Consider the following 18,576-nt stretch of genomic DNA (forward strand, 5'->3'; position numbering starts at 1 on the left):
TTCATTGACATTTGCAGAGTTACCATCCAAAACTAGTAATTTTTCAGTTTGAGGCATGAACTTAAATTATGTGAATTGCCACACTCGCGTACCAAGCTAACTTCATCATTTGGCTTTGCCGCCCACTGAGTATTTGAATTTTGATAGAACTTAATTTTCTGTTTATTGTTGTTACATTTCTTTGCTCAGTGTTGAAACACTCATCAAAGCAAGAAATAACAAAATAATAAACAGCCACTATGACCAGATGAATGAAAAATTAGCCCAGATTTATCTGGAAGAAATTTTTTAAAGAGTAATTTATGGTACCTGAGTCATGGGTGGTGTTACAGGGGAAACATTTATTGAGTTCAAAGATACGGTTAATCTACTAATGCCAGTAAGTTTTAGCAAAGCTTCCTTGCTATGTCACACTTCACCTGATTATCTCTGCGTTTTTTTAATAGCATTTTTATATTTTTTTAAAGAACTACTTTGTTTTCCTTGTACACAGGTACTTCACTGCACGGGCCATATTCATGTCTACGATACTAATAGTAACCAATCTCAGTGTGGGTATAAGAAACCACCTATGACGTGCTTGGTGCTGATTTGTGAACCCATTCCTCATCCATCAAATATTGAAATTCCTTTAGATAGCAAGACTTTTCTCAGTCGTCACAGTCTGGATATGAAATTTTCTTATTGTGATGAAAGGTAAATGATATATAAGATATAATTTGAAATTTTAATTAGTCCCTGGCATTTTTTTTTTTTTACTGTTCACTATAATAAAGACTGTATGCTTCACTAAGTTGAATACAGTGATACATTGTAGAACTCAGTAGTATTACATTAACTTTATAGATGAATTCAGCCACATTTAACTATGCACTACAAATACTTTACCAAGGTGTTTTCCAGAAATCACAATGTTTAGGTCTTTTTCCTTTCTAACGTATTTAAAAAGAAAATAAATGTATTTCAAAGACATAATGCGTAATTTGAGGAAGAATAGATTACTTTTGGTTATGGACTAGAGAGGAAAGTGTGTTATCATCTCCTCACCCTACATATTGCCCATGATTTCTATTGCCATTTCCCAAATTTATGTCCATAACTATTTTTAATTGCCAATTTGATATTTTTATCTTGATATTCTTCTGTATTAATAAACTGAGTATTTCTATGACTGAACTATACTGCCGTTCCTCCAAACAACTTTAAAAATTGCTTTTCCTTTTAAAATGCTAGCATGCTTAGTATACTACTGTAGACACACAACTCCTGCAAAAATCTGGAATTTATCCTTAACTTTTATTTTCATTATATGTACTCAGTTTTTCTCTAAATCTTACAGATTTACTATGTTACATATATTTCATGATCCATTCCCTCCTTCCCACCCTTACTCTACTGCCACTGAATTCTTGAGCTCATTATTACAACTTTTGGCTCAAATTTTTGCCATAATCTCCTAAGCTGTCTCTCTGCCAGCGGATGTATGTAGGTCTTTTAATCTCTCATTCACATTCTCAAAAAATGGATTTCCTAATGTAAAAATTAGATCCGGTCATATTACAGTTGAAAATGCCTCAGTTGCTTCCCTTCATCTTTACACCTAACAAACTTCGGCTTGTAACAATTAGAGGAGGGCAGAAGATTTTTCTTTATCAAAAGATGTGCTGAAAAACTAAAAGAAAAACAGACCTCCACAATAAAACCCAAACTTATTAGCATGACCAACAAAGATATTTATGACCTGACCCCAGCCCACTTGTCTAAATTACTCAAGAAAAGAGGTGATTCCTCTGGTGTGGCCCCCTACATCCTACAGCTGGAGATCACCACATGCTGACTCCCTGTCTTAGTGCCCTTACACACATTTTCCCATTCTGCATTGAAGTTTTCTTCAGTTCCTAACACATATTTACGTTTCAAGAGCCATCTACTCCTCTGTGGAGCTTTCCTTTTTCCTTCAAGAAACTATACTATTCTTTGTGCATACATCTGTTACAACATTTTTTCTACTCTTAAAAATTATTTGCTTGCTTGTCCCATTTGAGGTGTAAGACTGTATGTAACACAGTAGCTAAAGGCATAGATGCCATAGCCAGGCTACTAAATCCTGACTTTGCTGCCTGTATCCAGATGATCTTGGGCATACTAGTTTTTCTTTTTGAGCATCAGTTTCTTCATCTTTTGGTAGGGTCAACTTAAAGGCTGTATGAGAAAACAAATTTTAAGCACTTAGTCATAAAGTATAGGAATCCCCCCTCCCCACTGGACAAGGAAATGTGACAGAACTCTGGCTTTAAAATCACATAATCCTGGCTTCAGTCCTAGCTTGCAGCTCTGATACTTACAGTGGGGCCTTGGTATGTGAACTTAACTATTTCAAATTTATGATCCTTACCTTTTTTTTTTTTTTTTTTTTTAAGATTTTATTTATTTATTTGTCAGAGAGAGCGAGGGAGAGAGAGCGAGCACAGGCAGACAGAATGGCAGGCAGAGGCAGAGGGAGAAGCAGGTTCCCTGACGAGCAAGGAGCCCAATGCGGGACTTGATCCCAGGACACTGGGATCATGACCTGAGCCGAAGGCAGCTGCTTAACCAACTGAGCCACCCAGGCGTCCCTGATCCTTACCTCTTAAAGAAGGGTAATATTTTGAAAGGCTGTTGCCAGGATTAAAGGAGTTTGTTGAGTGTCTTATACATATAGTGAATGCTTTATTTACCACTGGTGTCAGCTATCAGAAAAATGAAGATAGGAAAGCTAGTAAGTATTTTATGGAGTTTATTCCCATTATTCATGTGAATATATGATAGGACAGAGATACCCCTATCTTTTTGAGGAATTATTTTTTATTTTTTGAACTCAGTAGCAAAGTATAGAAGTAAATTGGGAAGAAAGGCAAGTGGTGGAGCTAGAATGAGAACTGAGAAAAGGAGTGACATTTCTCTTTGGTTATATTAGAAAACTGGAAAATGATCATGACAGAGGAGTAAAGACTGCCTGCTTATAGATCAACTAAGTAAGGTTTTGAGTTCGACCAGGAGATTATTGTTTTCTGGTTAGAGCTCTTTCTAGGAACTTCTCATATCTAAAACCTAAGAACTGAAAGCTAGAAAAATTTTTGCTCAGTTTTGAGAAAATCTAATATATCAAACTTCTGGCATTCAGAATATCTCTCCCCAAACACTTAATATTTACTGTACTAATTTCCACATGTAGTCATTATACACATTTATTTGAACATCTACAAGTTCATGGCAAAGTAGAAATGAAGAGCAATAGTTCTTACTCTCAGGACACTTGAATAATACGCTGCATAGTTGCTTTAGATCACAGGTTCCTAGTCCCTTAAGAACACTTTTTGATAAGATTTTTCTGGATCACTCCCCTTTCTGATACAGAATATAAGCTATGTAATATTCCAAAGTTAAATAAAATTGACTTTCTAGGAAAATACGCTGTTTATATTTTAACATCATATATCCCTCAGTGATAGACATACCTTAACTCAGATTGAGAAGTACTGACTAGACATCTAATTAAACAAGAGATTCTTAACATGATAATACAAAGCCCTCATTAATCTGGTTACTTCTCTAGCCTCATCTCTTCTCACCTGCCTCCCCACCCGAACCACGAGTCTTTCTTGTTTACACACTCTCAAGCATTTTCTCATCTCCGTCTTTGCTTCTGGTATGCCTTCCTGAAATGGTTTTGCTCGCCCTGCTTCTCTCCTGAGTTCGTCTCATTAAGTCTCCTATAAGAAATTGTCCCTCACCCCACTAGTTCTTCTATGGGATAAGGGTAGTTCCTCTGACTGCTGCAATAGCTGCATTATTTCTACACTTACCACATTATTTCATAAGTAGTAATGGTAATTGTTCCAGAAGATTAGCAACATGTTGAGTTTTGACCTTGTATTTTTACACCTAGAACAATGCCAGGCATACTTAGGTGTATAAAGATTTAGATAATGGAAGTTTTTTTTAATTCAATGGGAATTTTATTTAAATAACCTATATAAAACCAATTAAAATTACTTTTAGAGTATAATTTAGAGAACTAGGACTTTTTTATAAGACAGTTTCCTTTGTAATGCTGCCACCTAGTGCAGATGTGTTTAGGGATATCCCTTTGTAAAGAAGTCTGGATTTTAACTTGGTTTGGTTTAATTTGGGTTTTTTTACAAACCATTTTCTATTTACCTTATTTTTATTTTGGAATAAATTATATGAGAGATCTTGCCTTTAAGTGTGACAACACAAAGAATATTACTTTCTATACGTTTCTTAGAAGGATATCGTCCATGTATGTTTTTCATAGTTTTTTTGGACATAGTACCTTAAGTAAATTTTGCTTACACCTTGGTTAGAAAGTCCTTTAAATTCTAAAGTCTGAGAAATTGAAAACTTGAACTCCTGTTTTGCTCTCAGGAAAAAGAGAACATTTCTGTTTAGTATGGTGCTAAGAAGACAGCATTCTCTTTCACATGAAATGCATTCCATTTCAGACTGCTTATACAAAGTAATAAGATCTAATCTCTGTCCTAAAAGAGTTGCCCAGAAACCAAATGGGGTAACTGAATTATTTTCTATTCCATTTTTAGTTTGATATCATTTTTTCATCTGAAATGAATTCCTATAATTTTGTATTATTTAAAAAAACTAAGAGCATCTTCTAAAACCAACTAACATATAATTCTTAAGTTCCCATTTAGTGTAGATAGTCTTTGGTTAGTGATATTAAGTTCTGTAGTAAATATTTTTTCCACAAAGTGAAGCCTTGCCTAAGGGGACTGTTAAAGAATCTGGTTTTATGGTAAACAAATTTAATCTTATATTTCATCTTATATTTCAAATTAAATGTCAGTGACTACACCTTTATAACTTTTATCATTTAATTTAGTACTACTTTCTATTTATGAATCCCCTGTCTTTTTACCAAACATAAATACTGTAAAATGTGATGAAAACAGGGGGCACCTGGGTGATGCAGTGGGTTGAGTATCTAACCCTTGATTTCTGTTCAGGTCATGACCTAGGAGGTGTGGGTTCTGGCCCCCTTATCAGACTCTGTGTGCTCGCTCTTTCTCTTTTTCTCTCTCTCAAATAAGTAAATCTTTAAAAAAAAAAAAAAAAAAGGTAACAAGCTTTGGTGAATTGGGTGAAGGAGATAAAAGGGTCAAGTAGCAGGATGAACCCAGAGGACTTACTGAAGTGCATGGTGCTGCATTTAGTTAACTGTAGAGTTACTAAAGGTGAGATGTGAATTTATTCTAAGCCAAGAAGGATGCTCTTCATGCATATCAGTTACTTTGGAGAAGCAGAACTTTTACACTTAATTTCTTTTTTTCTCTTCTTACATTTTTTACTTAACAGAATTACTGAATTGATGGGATATGAGCCAGAAGAACTTTTGGGCCGCTCAATTTATGAATATTATCATGCTTTGGACTCTGACCATCTGACCAAAACTCATCATGATAGTAAGTATAGTGGAAGAACTACAGATATTCTAATTATTTAACTCTTGCGATCTCTTTACCGTTCAGCCATATATCTAACTTTTTGGTTAAAATTAACCAGTCTTCCTAGACTAAAAATCTTTTTTTTTTTTTTTTTAAGTTTGGGGATTGAACTCACAAACCTGAGATTAAGACCTGAACTGAGACAAGAATCAGATGCTTAATCAACTGAGCCACCCAGGCGCTTCTCCTAGACCAAATGTCTTTTTTTTTTTTTTTTTAAGGTTTTATTTATTTATTTGAAAAAGACTGCAAGAGAGTGCAGGAGCAAGGGGACTTAGGATGGGGGAGGGGAGAAGCAGGCTCCCTGCTCACAGGATACTGGCATCCAAGCTGAAGGCAGATGCTTAACCAACTGAGCCACCCAGGTGCCCCTTTTACACTAAATGTCTTAATAGAACTCTTCATAAGGGATTTTGACCATTAAGTCTATGTTTTGAGTTATAACCAGTACTAGTTAAGATTGAATCATTTAATGATATATAAAACTACCTTGGGGGGCCCTGGGTGGCTCAGTGGCTTAAAGCCTCTGCCTTCAGCTCAGGTCAGGACCCTGGGATCAAGCCCCACATTGGGCTCGCTGCTCTGCAGAGAGCCTGCTTCTTCCTCTCTCTCCCTGCCTTCCTCTCTGCCTACTTGTGATCTCTGTCAAATAAATAAACAAAATCTTTAAAAAACAAAAACAAAAAAAAACCTACCTTGGTATTTTAAATATGAAGACTAAAAAAAGATCATAGAATATTATAGCATCATTTTCAGAATTCATACAAGTATTCAGACCAGTTTGGCACATGAAAGGTACTCAAGAAAATAATTGTTCAGTGACTTAATGAATGTGAATGTGATCAGTGTCATGTACAAATGGTAACCAGTACCCTTGATATAAGATACAATTCTGTTTTACTCATGTTAAAGATCCAAAGTAAGTAAGACTTTGAAATCTCACTTGCCTGTTTAATCTATACCTAAACATGACTTCCCAATGTGATTGGGATTACCTGAATGTCGCTGAGTTGGTATGATTATCCTGGGACCGCAGAATGAGCCCAAGTTGGCAGTCAGGACCCCAATCCTCGTGATAATGTCATCATTACTATTTATCTAGTACTTTCTCCCAAATCAGTAAGAGATTAAGGTCGCCTAAATTGCCAGAAGATTTCAGCATGGTATCAGTTGAGATTCAGGTATGCCAGCCCAGCTATTTTGAAGCATCGTTAATTCTCTGGAAACCTCAGTAGAAATACTGCAGTGCTACTTGCTTGAATGCTCTCTGTAAAATCAAGATTATTCATTTTCTAGTCTTTCTGATACTTTCAACATGTAAGTCATTAAAGGAATTTTAGTCACTGCTGTCCCTCATTCCTGGCTTTCATTTTATTTAATATGAAGATTGGCAGGAAAGGAGTTTATTTGGGGGGTTAGAATAATGAAATGAGTATATCTTGGGTATGCCAGAGCTTTTTCTCTGTCAGTTTAAACAGTTACAATTGATTCCATTAAAATAAATATCTCTCTTTCTTGAAATAATGACCAACATTCAGCATCCATTCATTTGACTGAAAATTCAAAGTTACTTTTCCTTTCCTTTCCACTCCTAGTGTTTACTAAAGGACAAGTCACCACAGGACAGTACAGGATGCTTGCCAAAAGAGGTGGATATGTCTGGGTTGAAACTCAAGCAACTGTCATATATAACACTAAGAATTCTCAACCACAGTGCATTGTATGTGTAAATTATGTGGTGAGGTAAGCTTGGAAAGTAAATACTTTGGGGAACAAGTCATTACTTTTTTGGATAATCTGTTCTTTTATAAGGAGGAAAGATTATAAATGTTAACCGAATTTTATCTTCACATTTCTACCTAATTATGGTTTTCAGTGCTCTGACCTGAGGTATTCTACAGTGATTTTACTATTATCTGTAGCTATCTCTTCCCTTCCTTTTCACTCCCATTTTTAAAAAAGACCTTGGAAAAAAAGCCCAGATCTCCTATTGGATTAGTTTGTTCTAGTTGTGTATCTATCAGCATATACTATCTCAAGTAACTATGTTATTTTTGTAGAAGAATACTGGCCTTGGAATAGTTAGATTTGTGTCATAGTCATTATTAGCTCCATGACCTTGGGAAATTTTCATTTCTTTGAATTTAACCCATATAGGAGAGATGATAATAACTTAACTCAGAAGGTTGTAATGAGGATTAGATGAAATCGTATATAAGGTGATTGTAAAAGGCTGTATAATGTGGCACATGGCTCTTGTATATTCATGAACTCTTCTTTTAGTTGTTTGGCTTGTGAATATTATGGATATTATAAGCCAGTCTTTCATTTGATCTACTTCAGGTGACTGCCTCCTTCTAGTCCATCTTCTAGATTACCATCATAGTGAGTTTACTTGCATGAATATCTGATCATCTCATTTTCCTTAAAATGGTTTTAAAGATCTTTTTATTACCCCCAAGATAAACCATGACTTACTTGCATAACATCATTTCTTGTCATTTTCTATACTCCCATGCTTTCACAGTTTCTATCATCTCTCTAAAACTATGGCCACCTCTCTAAGGAAGACTTTGGTCATTTGTTTTTATTTTTGCCACTTCTGACCCCATCCTTTAATGTTGCTGTTGTAGTTTTTTTCATACTTTAATGTTTTAATATTAGTGCCAAAGAGTTCTCTTGTGGCTTTGCCATTATATAAGAATCACCCACTTGGAATGTCCTTCTTTTCACCCTACCCCATCTGCCAAAAAAGCCTACTTGAGCCAGAGCTTCAGCTTGTTGGCTTCTCTGTGAAGCAGACTTTCTCTATTTTAGCATTTACCACTTTGATTTTTAATTGTTTGAACATCTACTTCACATTGGGTTATAAACTTCTAAGGGCAAGGGTTAGGTATTTTAAACTTTGTATCCTTGGTTCATTTCACTTAGTGAACACTTAAATATTTGTTGATTAAAGGGACAATAAAATTCACATTTAAGCTAAACACAAAAATGGATCTATTCATCATCCCTTTTCAACTCTGTCCTGCAGGTGTTAAATCATGATATTGTTTTCTTACCACCAAGGAAAATACGGCAACCTTCTTAGAAAGGCCTTGGGTGTTTATCTGTCTTTATATTCTAGAACCATCCTTAGGTCATGCCTCATAAATCAGTCCCAAAGAGTTCTTCTGTACCAGTTCCATTCCCAATCAGCCCAAAAATAGTGAAGATCTCTTTGTGCCTTTTATATACTTGACTATTAACATTTCTTTGTCACCATCACTCTTTCCAAAGGGAGAGCTGAAGTTTCTTAATTGGTCAGTTTTGAACTATGTTGCATTTTTTTAAGTTTTTTTTTTTTAAGTGTTCATATTGGTATTTTAAACCCTAAATGTGACCAAGTATGCAAGAGAAATTAGGATAAGGCATCTTAAAATGTTCCTTCTCATAAAGCAGAATTTTAAGAGAGGGTTATTTCAGAGACCGTCCCCTCCATATTGTGTCAATGCTCCTTTAAGAATTACTAATCTCTCTCTTTTGACAGTGGTATTATTCAGCACGACTTGATTTTCTCCCTTCAACAAACAGAATGTGTCCTCAAACCAGTTGAATCTTCAGATATGAAAATGACTCAGCTATTCACCAAAGTTGAATCAGAAGATACAAGTAGTCTCTTTGATAAACTTAAGAAGGAACCTGATGCTTTAACTTTGCTGGCCCCAGCTGCTGGAGACACAATCATATCTTTAGATTTCGGCAGCAATGGTGGGTCTTAATTATTCTTCTGATTGACTAAAGACTGTTGCTAAACGCCCATTTTAACAGAACTTGGACATGTTTTTGTTGGTATCATTTGGACATCATAGTCTTACATATTTTGTTTTTCAAAGTCTTTTTCAAAGTATTTGTGTAAATATTTTTGCTCCTATAATTTCTCAGCATTCCTGCTTCTGTCACAGTGTTGGAAGTTGTGCCTCAAAGGGTTCTTGGTATTTCTTCTTCCCACTTTAATGTTTCTCAGTTACTCTATTTCTCTATCCTATTGCCATATTTTCTCCACATTGTAGAAGTTATATTGCAGTAAGTGTAGTTCATTAAAAGATAAAAACCAGTCATACCATAATATCAAACATTGAAAACAAAAACTGGAATTTTCAAAGTTGGTGTAATTTTAATGAATAGAAGGTATGAAAAGTTGGAATTGCAGGGCTCTTATGCCATAAATATAATAGGAACTGTCAATAGTAGATTGGAAAGATAATTCAGACTTAATTATACTTACTATATGTGTAAACTTCCTGGTTAAGGAAAATTTGGTAACATTTTTGAATGAATTAGACCTTTTGTAAAAGGGGGCATACATTTCTGTATATGTTGAAATCTAGGTATTCTTTAAATTGACTAACAATTTTTTTCCCTATAGACACAGAAACTGATGACCAGCAACTTGAGGAAGTTCCATTGTATAATGATGTAATGCTCCCCTCATCCAATGAAAAATTACAGAATATAAATTTGGCAATGTCTCCATTACCTGCTTCTGAAACTCCAAAGCCACTTCGAAGTAGTGCTGACCCTGCACTCAATCAAGAAGTTGCGTTAAAATTAGAGCCAAATCCAGAGTCACTGGAACTGTCTTTTACTATGCCCCAGATTCAAGATCAGCCAGCTAGTCCTTCTGATGGAAGCACTAGACAAAGTTCACCTGAGGTAGGTTCATGATATAAGAAGAGGGTAGCTCACATTTTAATGTTCAGGAATGTATTTATAAAATGAATATAAAAAGTCTTGAATTTAGACATCCACAGATAATTATGTGTGCCCCTATCATTACTCCAGGCCCATTGTTACTGCCCTTTGAGTTGGAGGATTGTCAAGTAGCAAAAGGCTTATTTTAGTGAAGCTTGAAAGGGAAAGGACCCTAAGCTATTTGCATAATTTAGCCCAATTTCCATCACTGTTCTGGATTAGCATAACATGAAAATACCAAGTTCTTACACAGAGTAAATACCTAATAACTATTTTTTATTCAAGTTCTGTCTTGGTAATAGTTTTTCTATAAACACAGTGAAAATATTCCAGGGCTAGACTGAGGCCAAGACTAAAGATGTCACATAGAGCTCTGTTTCTAAATCTAGAATGATTCCATTTCAGGGCCTCTTAGGTTTAAAACTATGCTCAGGAGTAGGACAACTCAGACTTGAATATTATGACCTGTGAGGCATAAATAGGTCTTAGAAAGTGGTGAATAATTTTACATTAAATATTTATCAATTGAGACTGGCAGGCAAAGAGTAGGAGATTTGACATCTAACAGTCTTCTGGAGAATATTCTGTGCTGTGGTTGCTCTGCTTTACCCAGCATAAAAATCTATTGATTGTTTTTTCTTTTTTGTTTTTTTAATCTAACAAAGATGTTAAAATGAAGGAAACAAAAGTTTATGCTTAGACTATATATTTACAGTTTTTTGGTTAGAATCCTTGCTCAGAACTCCTAAAATAGTACTGCATTCATTAAGGTGAAGGCAAGTAAAGAACTTTTAAGTCTCCACACCCAAAATACATGTGAGATTTTTAGGTACATCTACGGAAGTGTGGCTTCTCAGAACAAAGGAAGATTCCAATGAGTGTATCATACCTAATTGTTGGCCAGTTAGGTACCATGTGGGAGTGGAATTATAAGAGAGTTTTTTCTTCAGAAGAAACAGACAAATGTATCGTTTAGTCCTAATTTTATAAATGATGTTGTTACATAGCCGAAATGTATATATTGGCAAAATTAGTTAAAAATGTAAGCTCAGAAGTTTAACTTCTCGTTAGATAAAATGTGATGGAAGACACAGACTTTATTGTGTAATCTCTGAGGTGTGATTTGAGAATTGTGACAACTAGCAAAATATATGTATGTTTCCTCAGGGAAAAGTAAACCACTGAATTCCTTTTACAGCCTAACAGTCCCAGTGAATATTGTTTTGATGTGGATAGTGATATGGTCAATGAATTTAAGCTGGAATTGGTAGAGAAACTTTTTGCTGAAGACACAGAAGCAAAGAATCCATTTTCCACCCAGGTAGAGGAACTTGTTTATTATATTTTCTGTCAAAGTTTATTAATTTTTAGTTTGAAGTGATATTGGGTTTAACTTGTGTTTACTTGTTGCTTTAAAGGACACTGATTTAGACCTGGAGATGTTAGCTCCTTATATCCCAATGGATGATGACTTCCAGTTACGTTCCTTCGATCAGCTGTCGCCACTGGAAAGCAGTTCTACAAGCCCTCAAAGTGCAAGCACAATTACAGTATTCCAGCCGACTCAAATGCAGGAACCTCCTGTTACCACTACCAGTACCACTGCTACCACTGATGAATTAAAAACAGTGACAAAAGATGGTATAGAAGACATTAAAATATTGATTGCATCCCCATCTCCTACTCACGTACCTAAAGTAACTACTAGTACCACAACATCACCTTACAGTGATACTGGAAGTCGGACAGCCTCACCAAACAGAGCAGGAAAAGGAGTCATAGAACAAACAGAAAAATCTCATCCAAGAAGCCCTAATGTGTTATCTGTCACTTTGAGTCAAAGGTATTTACATATAACATTCAAGTTATAGTTCTTTTATTATTTTTGAGAAAATATGTGTGGTGGTAACTTATTTCTAAACATAGCTAACTTTTGGTAAATATGCTTTAAGAACATTAAATTGACACACAAAATTCTGGTAAAACAAGTACTCAAAGAAATGTTTCTAAATTGTGTATTTTCTTAAAAATAACCACATCACCAATCCAAAATGTAGGAGTTAGGTGTTCCAGTACCTTTTAAAAATATAATGTAGCCAGTAAGTTCTTAACTGTGCAAAATTGGCCCAGTTTCTTGTAGTCATTTAAATCAGACTAGTTAACTATCCTCATTGTTTTTGTCTCTTTGAGTTATTTTAAAGCTTACCTGAATAAAAGACCTTCCAACTTAAGGGTATTTCCAATTCCCCATTTCAAATTGAGCCTGATAGTCTTCAGTCCTCAGTATTCAATACAGGTATTTACAAGCCTTCTTTTAAAATTTATGTGTAATTGCTTTTATTTTTCATGACATATTAATAGAACATTAGCTATGTTATAGGTTAAATTAGTGTTTAAGAGCTATAACAGGAATCTAAGCATGATTTATGATGTTGCTTTTATGGAGTTAGTTTGAGCAAATACCTGTATACCACCCAAATTTTAATAATTTCTGTATATAATTTTTATAGTGGGATTTGATATTTTAAATTTGAGGCTGTACTCAAGAGGAAATAAGTTTTAGCTAGTCAGTGGGGCAGTATGAAGAGGAAAGAAACCATTCCTTTTCTGCTGTGCCTTGACTGAACCAAATAACAATAGCAAGAAAAAAGCATTGCCATAACAAGAATTTATGGCTTTTTTTCTCTTGCCCTTCATCACTATTTTGACATAGAATGCTAGGAAGAACCTTTTCCCAGAACTAGGAAAAGATCTTGGAGCTTTAGATTAACAAAAAAACTTTTTTTTTTTTTTAAATTTTATTTATTTATTTGACAAACAGAGATCACAAATAGGCAGAGAAGCAGGCAGAGAGAGAGAGGAGGAAGCAGGCTCTCTCCTGAGCAGAGAGCCCGATGTGGGGCTCGATCCCAGGACTCTGGGATCATGACCTGAGCCGAAGGCAGAGGCTTTAACCCACTGAGCCACCCAGGCACCCCTAGATTAACAGAAAAACTTTTTTTAATGTAATGTTTATATTACTTTATAAATTAGTATGTCACCAACTGACTTTAGACTGAGTTCCTTAAGGCGGTGATAGTGTCTTAGACATTTGAGTGGTGCTAATACTTAGTACAGTATGTAACGTGTGGTACTTTTTAGTAAATGGTTATTAGATGGATGGATGGATGAATGAATATAGTTATAGAATTGGCAGTGACTTTGAATTTATAGTTTACTGTTAGCTACAGAGGACTGTGGGATGTTCAGTTTTCTGAACCAACTGTATACTTGTCAAAAGCATAGTGTAACATCTAGTCACTTTAGTAGGTTTTTTTCACATTAGTTCCAAAATACTACACACTAAACACTTCTAAGAGATGAACTTACCTTGAAGAAATAGTCTTTCTCTTTACTGCTACTAAAATGGTATTTACATGACAGTAATACTTCATAAAGATAATGTATTTATATAGGAATTTCAAAACCTCCCTATCTATATAGTGAAGGTTTTATAGACTTTTTTAAAAATAGAAACAAAACTGCATGTAGGAGAGCAATTTGAATAATGCTTATCCATACGGCATTCCTAACTATATGGAACAGAGCAAGGAGCCATTGTGATTGTGTATGGGCTGGGGGGAGGAGTTCTTGTAAAGACAAAACAGAATTCATGTGCCTGATGCATAAAACAGTTCTTCACTATTTAATATTAATTTTAAGTGCAGATAGTTCAGGTTTGATAACCAGATCAATACTGAGGACAAAGTGGCTTAGTGGGAAAGATTACTGGGAGAGAAATGAGTATCAGGAGATCTAGAATGTACTTCAATATCTGCAGCTAACTAGGTAACTTGCTTAAGGTCCCATTGCTAACAAGCTTCAGGTCTCATTTACAATATGGGTGTTATATACCTCCTTATCTTGGAGATGGGGATGATGCTAAAATGAATTAATGACATGCAATGTTCTATAAACAAAAACACTATACAAATGTGAAATTAATCTTGTATTCCTGTAGTCCCAATAATATCTGTATTATACTGGGTGAAATGAAGAGTCAATATTTCACTTTAACCTACAAAAATATCAATTTAGTTTTGTTCAGATCTATTTTATAAATAGGTAAATGCATATTTTAAGAAATTTTGTTTCAAAAATTGAGCTTTGACTTTTAAGATGATAAACTTCAGTAATCAGGAAAGTTCTTGCACATAAAACATTATATTCCTTAATGTTGGCAAATAGGCATTATATGTTTTCAAAAAGTTAGTTGGATATTTTAAAAATAATAGTAAAGCAACCATATTTTTTTTTTCAGAACCACCATTCCTGAGGAAGAACTAAATCCAAAGATACTAGCTTTGCAGAATGCTCAGAGAAAGCGAAAAATAGAACATGATGGTTCACTTTTTCAAGCAGTAGGAATTGTAAGTGTGAAAGTACATGTTTGTTTTTCTGTCTAGCTAATGTGCCATGTATAAGTAATTCTTTATTTCTTCCAAATACAAGAGTTGTATTTTCAGAGGTTAAATATTGTTTCTTCCACTTTGTATGCACTACTTCATAGAAATAAATTGAATGAATACAATCTCGTTGTAAAAATTCCCAACAATACAGATGAATTTTAAGTAAAAAGTGAATTTCTTCACTCTCACCACCAGTCTTGTTCTCTTCCCTTTCAGTTACTTTCCCATCTTTACCCCCAAAAAACAGTAGTTAATGTTAAATCAGGGATTGTGTAATCCATACTGATGTTTTCAGATCATATTAACTAGAAAGCATTTACAGAAACAGTTGCCATAGTGGCAAATGATTTTATCGTAGTATTAAGAGAAAAAAAATAATTTAGGGCCGTTATTTAAGAAATCTGCCTGCATATTGTTATTAAACTGATTTCGGAGTTTTTGATTTTATAAAAATTCAACATAGTAAAATTGAAGTAACTTTACTGTTTTTAGGGAACATTATTACAGCAGCCAGACGATCGTGCAACTACTACGTCACTTTCTTGGAAACGCGTAAAAGGATGCAAATCTAGTGAACACAGTGGAATGGAGCAAAAGACAATTATTTTAATACCCTCTGGTTGGTTTATTCTTTCTACCCTTGAACATCCCATGGAGAATTAAAATATATGAAACTTTATTTAGAAGGTTTACTCTCAGTGAGAGTGATTTTCGTTCTTTAGCATCATTAAAAGTAATGTTAGCATTTTATCTACTGGTGGTAATGGAGGAATAGCTATTTCAAGATGGAACTTTTAATTTTTAGTAATTATATTTTATATATCTGTGTCTTTAGCTAGCAATATTAAATAGAAGCTGAAACTTGTACATTTTTATGCCTTTTTCAAAACTGATTTATCACTCCTTTGTGCCATCATGTCCTTTAAATGCTTCTGACAGAGCACCAGTAACACTTTATTGCACTTGCTTGTTTACATAGCTGTGGTTTTGCTCCAAAACCACAGACTACACCATAGATTAAAGACCCAGAGCTTATTTGCTTCAGTTTCTTGCAATATCTATAGCATAGTGAATGTTCAATAATATTCATTGACTAGGTGAATGAATACTTAGGCATGTCTTTGTTTTTCAGATTTAGCATGTAGACTGCTGGGGCAATCAATGGATGAGAGTGGATTACCACAACTGACCAGTTATGATTGTGAAGTTAATGCTCCTATACAAGGCAGCAGAAACCTACTGCAGGGTGAAGAATTACTCAGAGCTTTGGATCAAGTTAACTGAGCTTTTTCATAATCTCATTCCTTTTTTTGGACACTGGTGGCTCATTACCTAAAGCAGTCTATTTATATTTTCTATATCTAATTTTAGAAGTCTGGCTACAATACTGCACAAATTTGGTTAGTTCAGTCTTGATGCCCTCTCTGCTTCATTTACATTAATGCTCTTTTTTAGTACGTTCTTTAACGCCAGATCACAGACAGCACATTTTCACAGTTCCTTGGTATTTAAACCATTACGTTGCAGTAGCATCATTTTTAAAATGCACCTTTTTATTTATTTATTTTGGGCTAGGGAGTTTTGTCCCTTATCGAATTATTTTTAATAAGATGCCAATATAATTTTTTTGAAGGAGGCAGTAACCTTTCATCATGATCAGTTTGAAAAATTTTTACTCAGTTTTTTCACATTTTACATAAATAATGATTTGCCAGCAGTACATGGTAGCCACAATTGCACAATATATTTTCTTAAAAAAATACCAGCAGTTACTCATGCAATATATTCTGCATTTATAAAACTAGTTTTTAAGAAGAAATTTTTTTTTTTGGCCTATGAAATTGTTAAACCTGGAACATGACTTTGTTAATCATATAATAATGATTCTTAAATGCTTGTATGGTTTATTATTTAAATGGGTAAAGCCATTTACATGATATAGAAAGATATGCATATATCTGGAAGGTATGTGACATTTATTTGGATAAAATTCTCAATTCAGAGAAATGATCTGATGTTTCTGTAGTCACTTTGCCAGCTCAAAAGAAAACAATATCCTATCTGTAGTTGTGGAAGTTTATGCTAATATTGTGTAATTGATATTAAGCCTAAATGTTCTGCCCACCCTGTTGGTATAAAGATATTTTGAGCAGATTGTGAACAAGAAAAAAATCATGCTTTGTTAGCAAAATTGCCTAATATGTTAATTTGCTCAAAATTTGATGTTTGGTTTTATGCACTTTGTCGCTATTAACATCCTTCTGTTTTCATATAGATTTCAATAATTGAGTAATTTTAGAAGCATTATTTTAGAAATATATAGTTGTCACAGTAAACATCTTGTTTTTCTATGTGCATTGTACAAATTTTTCATTCCTTTTGCTTTTTGTGGTTGGATCTAACACTAACTGTATTGTTTTGTTACATCAAATAAACATCTTCTGTGGACCAGGCCCCCTTTGATCAACTTTTATTGTAAAATATTTGCTTCAAGTGCCTCCAACTCATAAAATTGATTACCAACAATTTAATTATCTTATGAAAATTACGTAAATAATTATTTCTATTTATTTATCACTTTAATGTATACTCTGTCCCTAAATGTCAAGTAAAAGCAAACTATAATGTTCCACTGTAAAAAATATGCTTTTAGAAAAGAAATTTGTCATTTTTTAAAGTTATGAACCTATTAAAGTAAAGCCAATTTTAATGCTTTAATCCCAGGTGAATGGGATGAGTGAAACAAATCCTGAACATTATAGTTACATAATGTTGTAAGGGCTAGAAGTGCCTTTAAAGATTTCCAATCTATTCCCATTTCATAGATGAAGAAATGTAGACCTCAAGTGGTAATTGACTTGTCTAAGTTTTCAAGGTAATAAATGATACACCAAAGATTTAAACTTAGGTCTTCTGACTCTAATCTGAAACTAGAACAAACCTTGCATTTTTTTGTTTTAATGATACTGTATATATTTTAAAAATAACTTTACTCATTTTTTCCTATATTTTGTTTAGAGAATAGCTATCTTTCTGATTATAAAATACATTCTTACTTTAAAAAAAACAAGCACAAAAAGATGAAAAATCACTGTGAACCTCTGCACCTAGAAGTAACAGCAAATGATTTTTATGGACAAATTACATAGGCAGTGCCAGAGCCTTAGGTCCTGATGTTACAAGAACAAAATATCCTGAACAAAATGAACTAAGCCCCAGATCTTAGGTGGCTCTTCTTCTCTTAGACTGAAAAAAATGTTAATTGTCATAACATGAAAATTCGGGAACAAAAATTTGTAATATAAAGACTTACTCCAAAATTTTGGGGGCACATGTATACTTCACTGTAAATACTACAATCCAAAGCACGTCTGCATTTCATGACATATAGTATAGATGGAATGTTAGAATAAAATAGTTGCTTAATATTTTCAGGTCAAAATAGCAAAAATTCTTGCTTATTTTGGTACCAAATTAACTCTAGTTGAAAACTAGACGTTTATATATAGTTTTCAAATATTAATAAGTGGTCAGATTATGTAATGACCAGGAGAAAATGAATTGTTAAGAGCAATGATTTAGAAGAGAAAACCACTTTAAAGGACCATAGGACTGGAAGAAAATAAGTACCCACCTCTTGGTCATTCACCACCCCTGGAGTATTTGAAGCTGTTGGAAATAGATAAACCAGCCCTTTCTTCCCAGTATTTGTGCCCTCCCGGAGACTGTCACTTAGTACTTGATAATGCTAATGCCTTTCTCTGAAGTATAACCCTGCTCTAGCAACTAGAATTCTTTAATAGCTTTTCTCTCCTTCCTAAGCATGCCTATCACTTTCCCACTTAGCTCGTGCCGCTGTATTATTTTAACAC

General features: G+C 34.2%; 1 protein-coding gene and 1 long non-coding RNA gene across 2 annotated transcripts in view; one reads left to right on the plus strand and one right to left on the minus strand.

Annotated features, from left to right (window-relative positions):
* Window positions 1–17,157, plus strand: part of HIF1A (hypoxia inducible factor 1 subunit alpha) — a 41,325-nt gene extending 24,168 nt beyond the window's left edge. The window contains exons 6-15 of the mRNA XM_047739292.1: window positions 494–696; window positions 5,374–5,480; window positions 7,118–7,265; window positions 9,052–9,272; window positions 9,931–10,217; window positions 11,455–11,577; window positions 11,675–12,099; window positions 14,557–14,665; window positions 15,197–15,323; window positions 15,837–17,157. Of these exons, the coding sequence (XP_047595248.1) occupies window positions 494–696; window positions 5,374–5,480; window positions 7,118–7,265; window positions 9,052–9,272; window positions 9,931–10,217; window positions 11,455–11,577; window positions 11,675–12,099; window positions 14,557–14,665; window positions 15,197–15,323; window positions 15,837–15,988 (1,902 nt within the window). The 3' untranslated portion in view covers window positions 15,989–17,157. The remainder of the gene's footprint in view (window positions 1–493; window positions 697–5,373; window positions 5,481–7,117; window positions 7,266–9,051; window positions 9,273–9,930; window positions 10,218–11,454; window positions 11,578–11,674; window positions 12,100–14,556; window positions 14,666–15,196; window positions 15,324–15,836) is intronic.
* LOC125105658 (uncharacterized) overlaps window positions 1–18,576 on the minus strand; it is a 30,720-nt gene that overhangs the window by 10,345 nt on the left and 1,799 nt on the right. The window lies entirely within an intron of this gene.

Source organism: Lutra lutra, chromosome 7, assembly GCF_902655055.1.
Source record: "Lutra lutra chromosome 7, mLutLut1.2, whole genome shotgun sequence".
Taxonomy (NCBI): domain Eukaryota; kingdom Metazoa; phylum Chordata; class Mammalia; order Carnivora; family Mustelidae; genus Lutra; species Lutra lutra.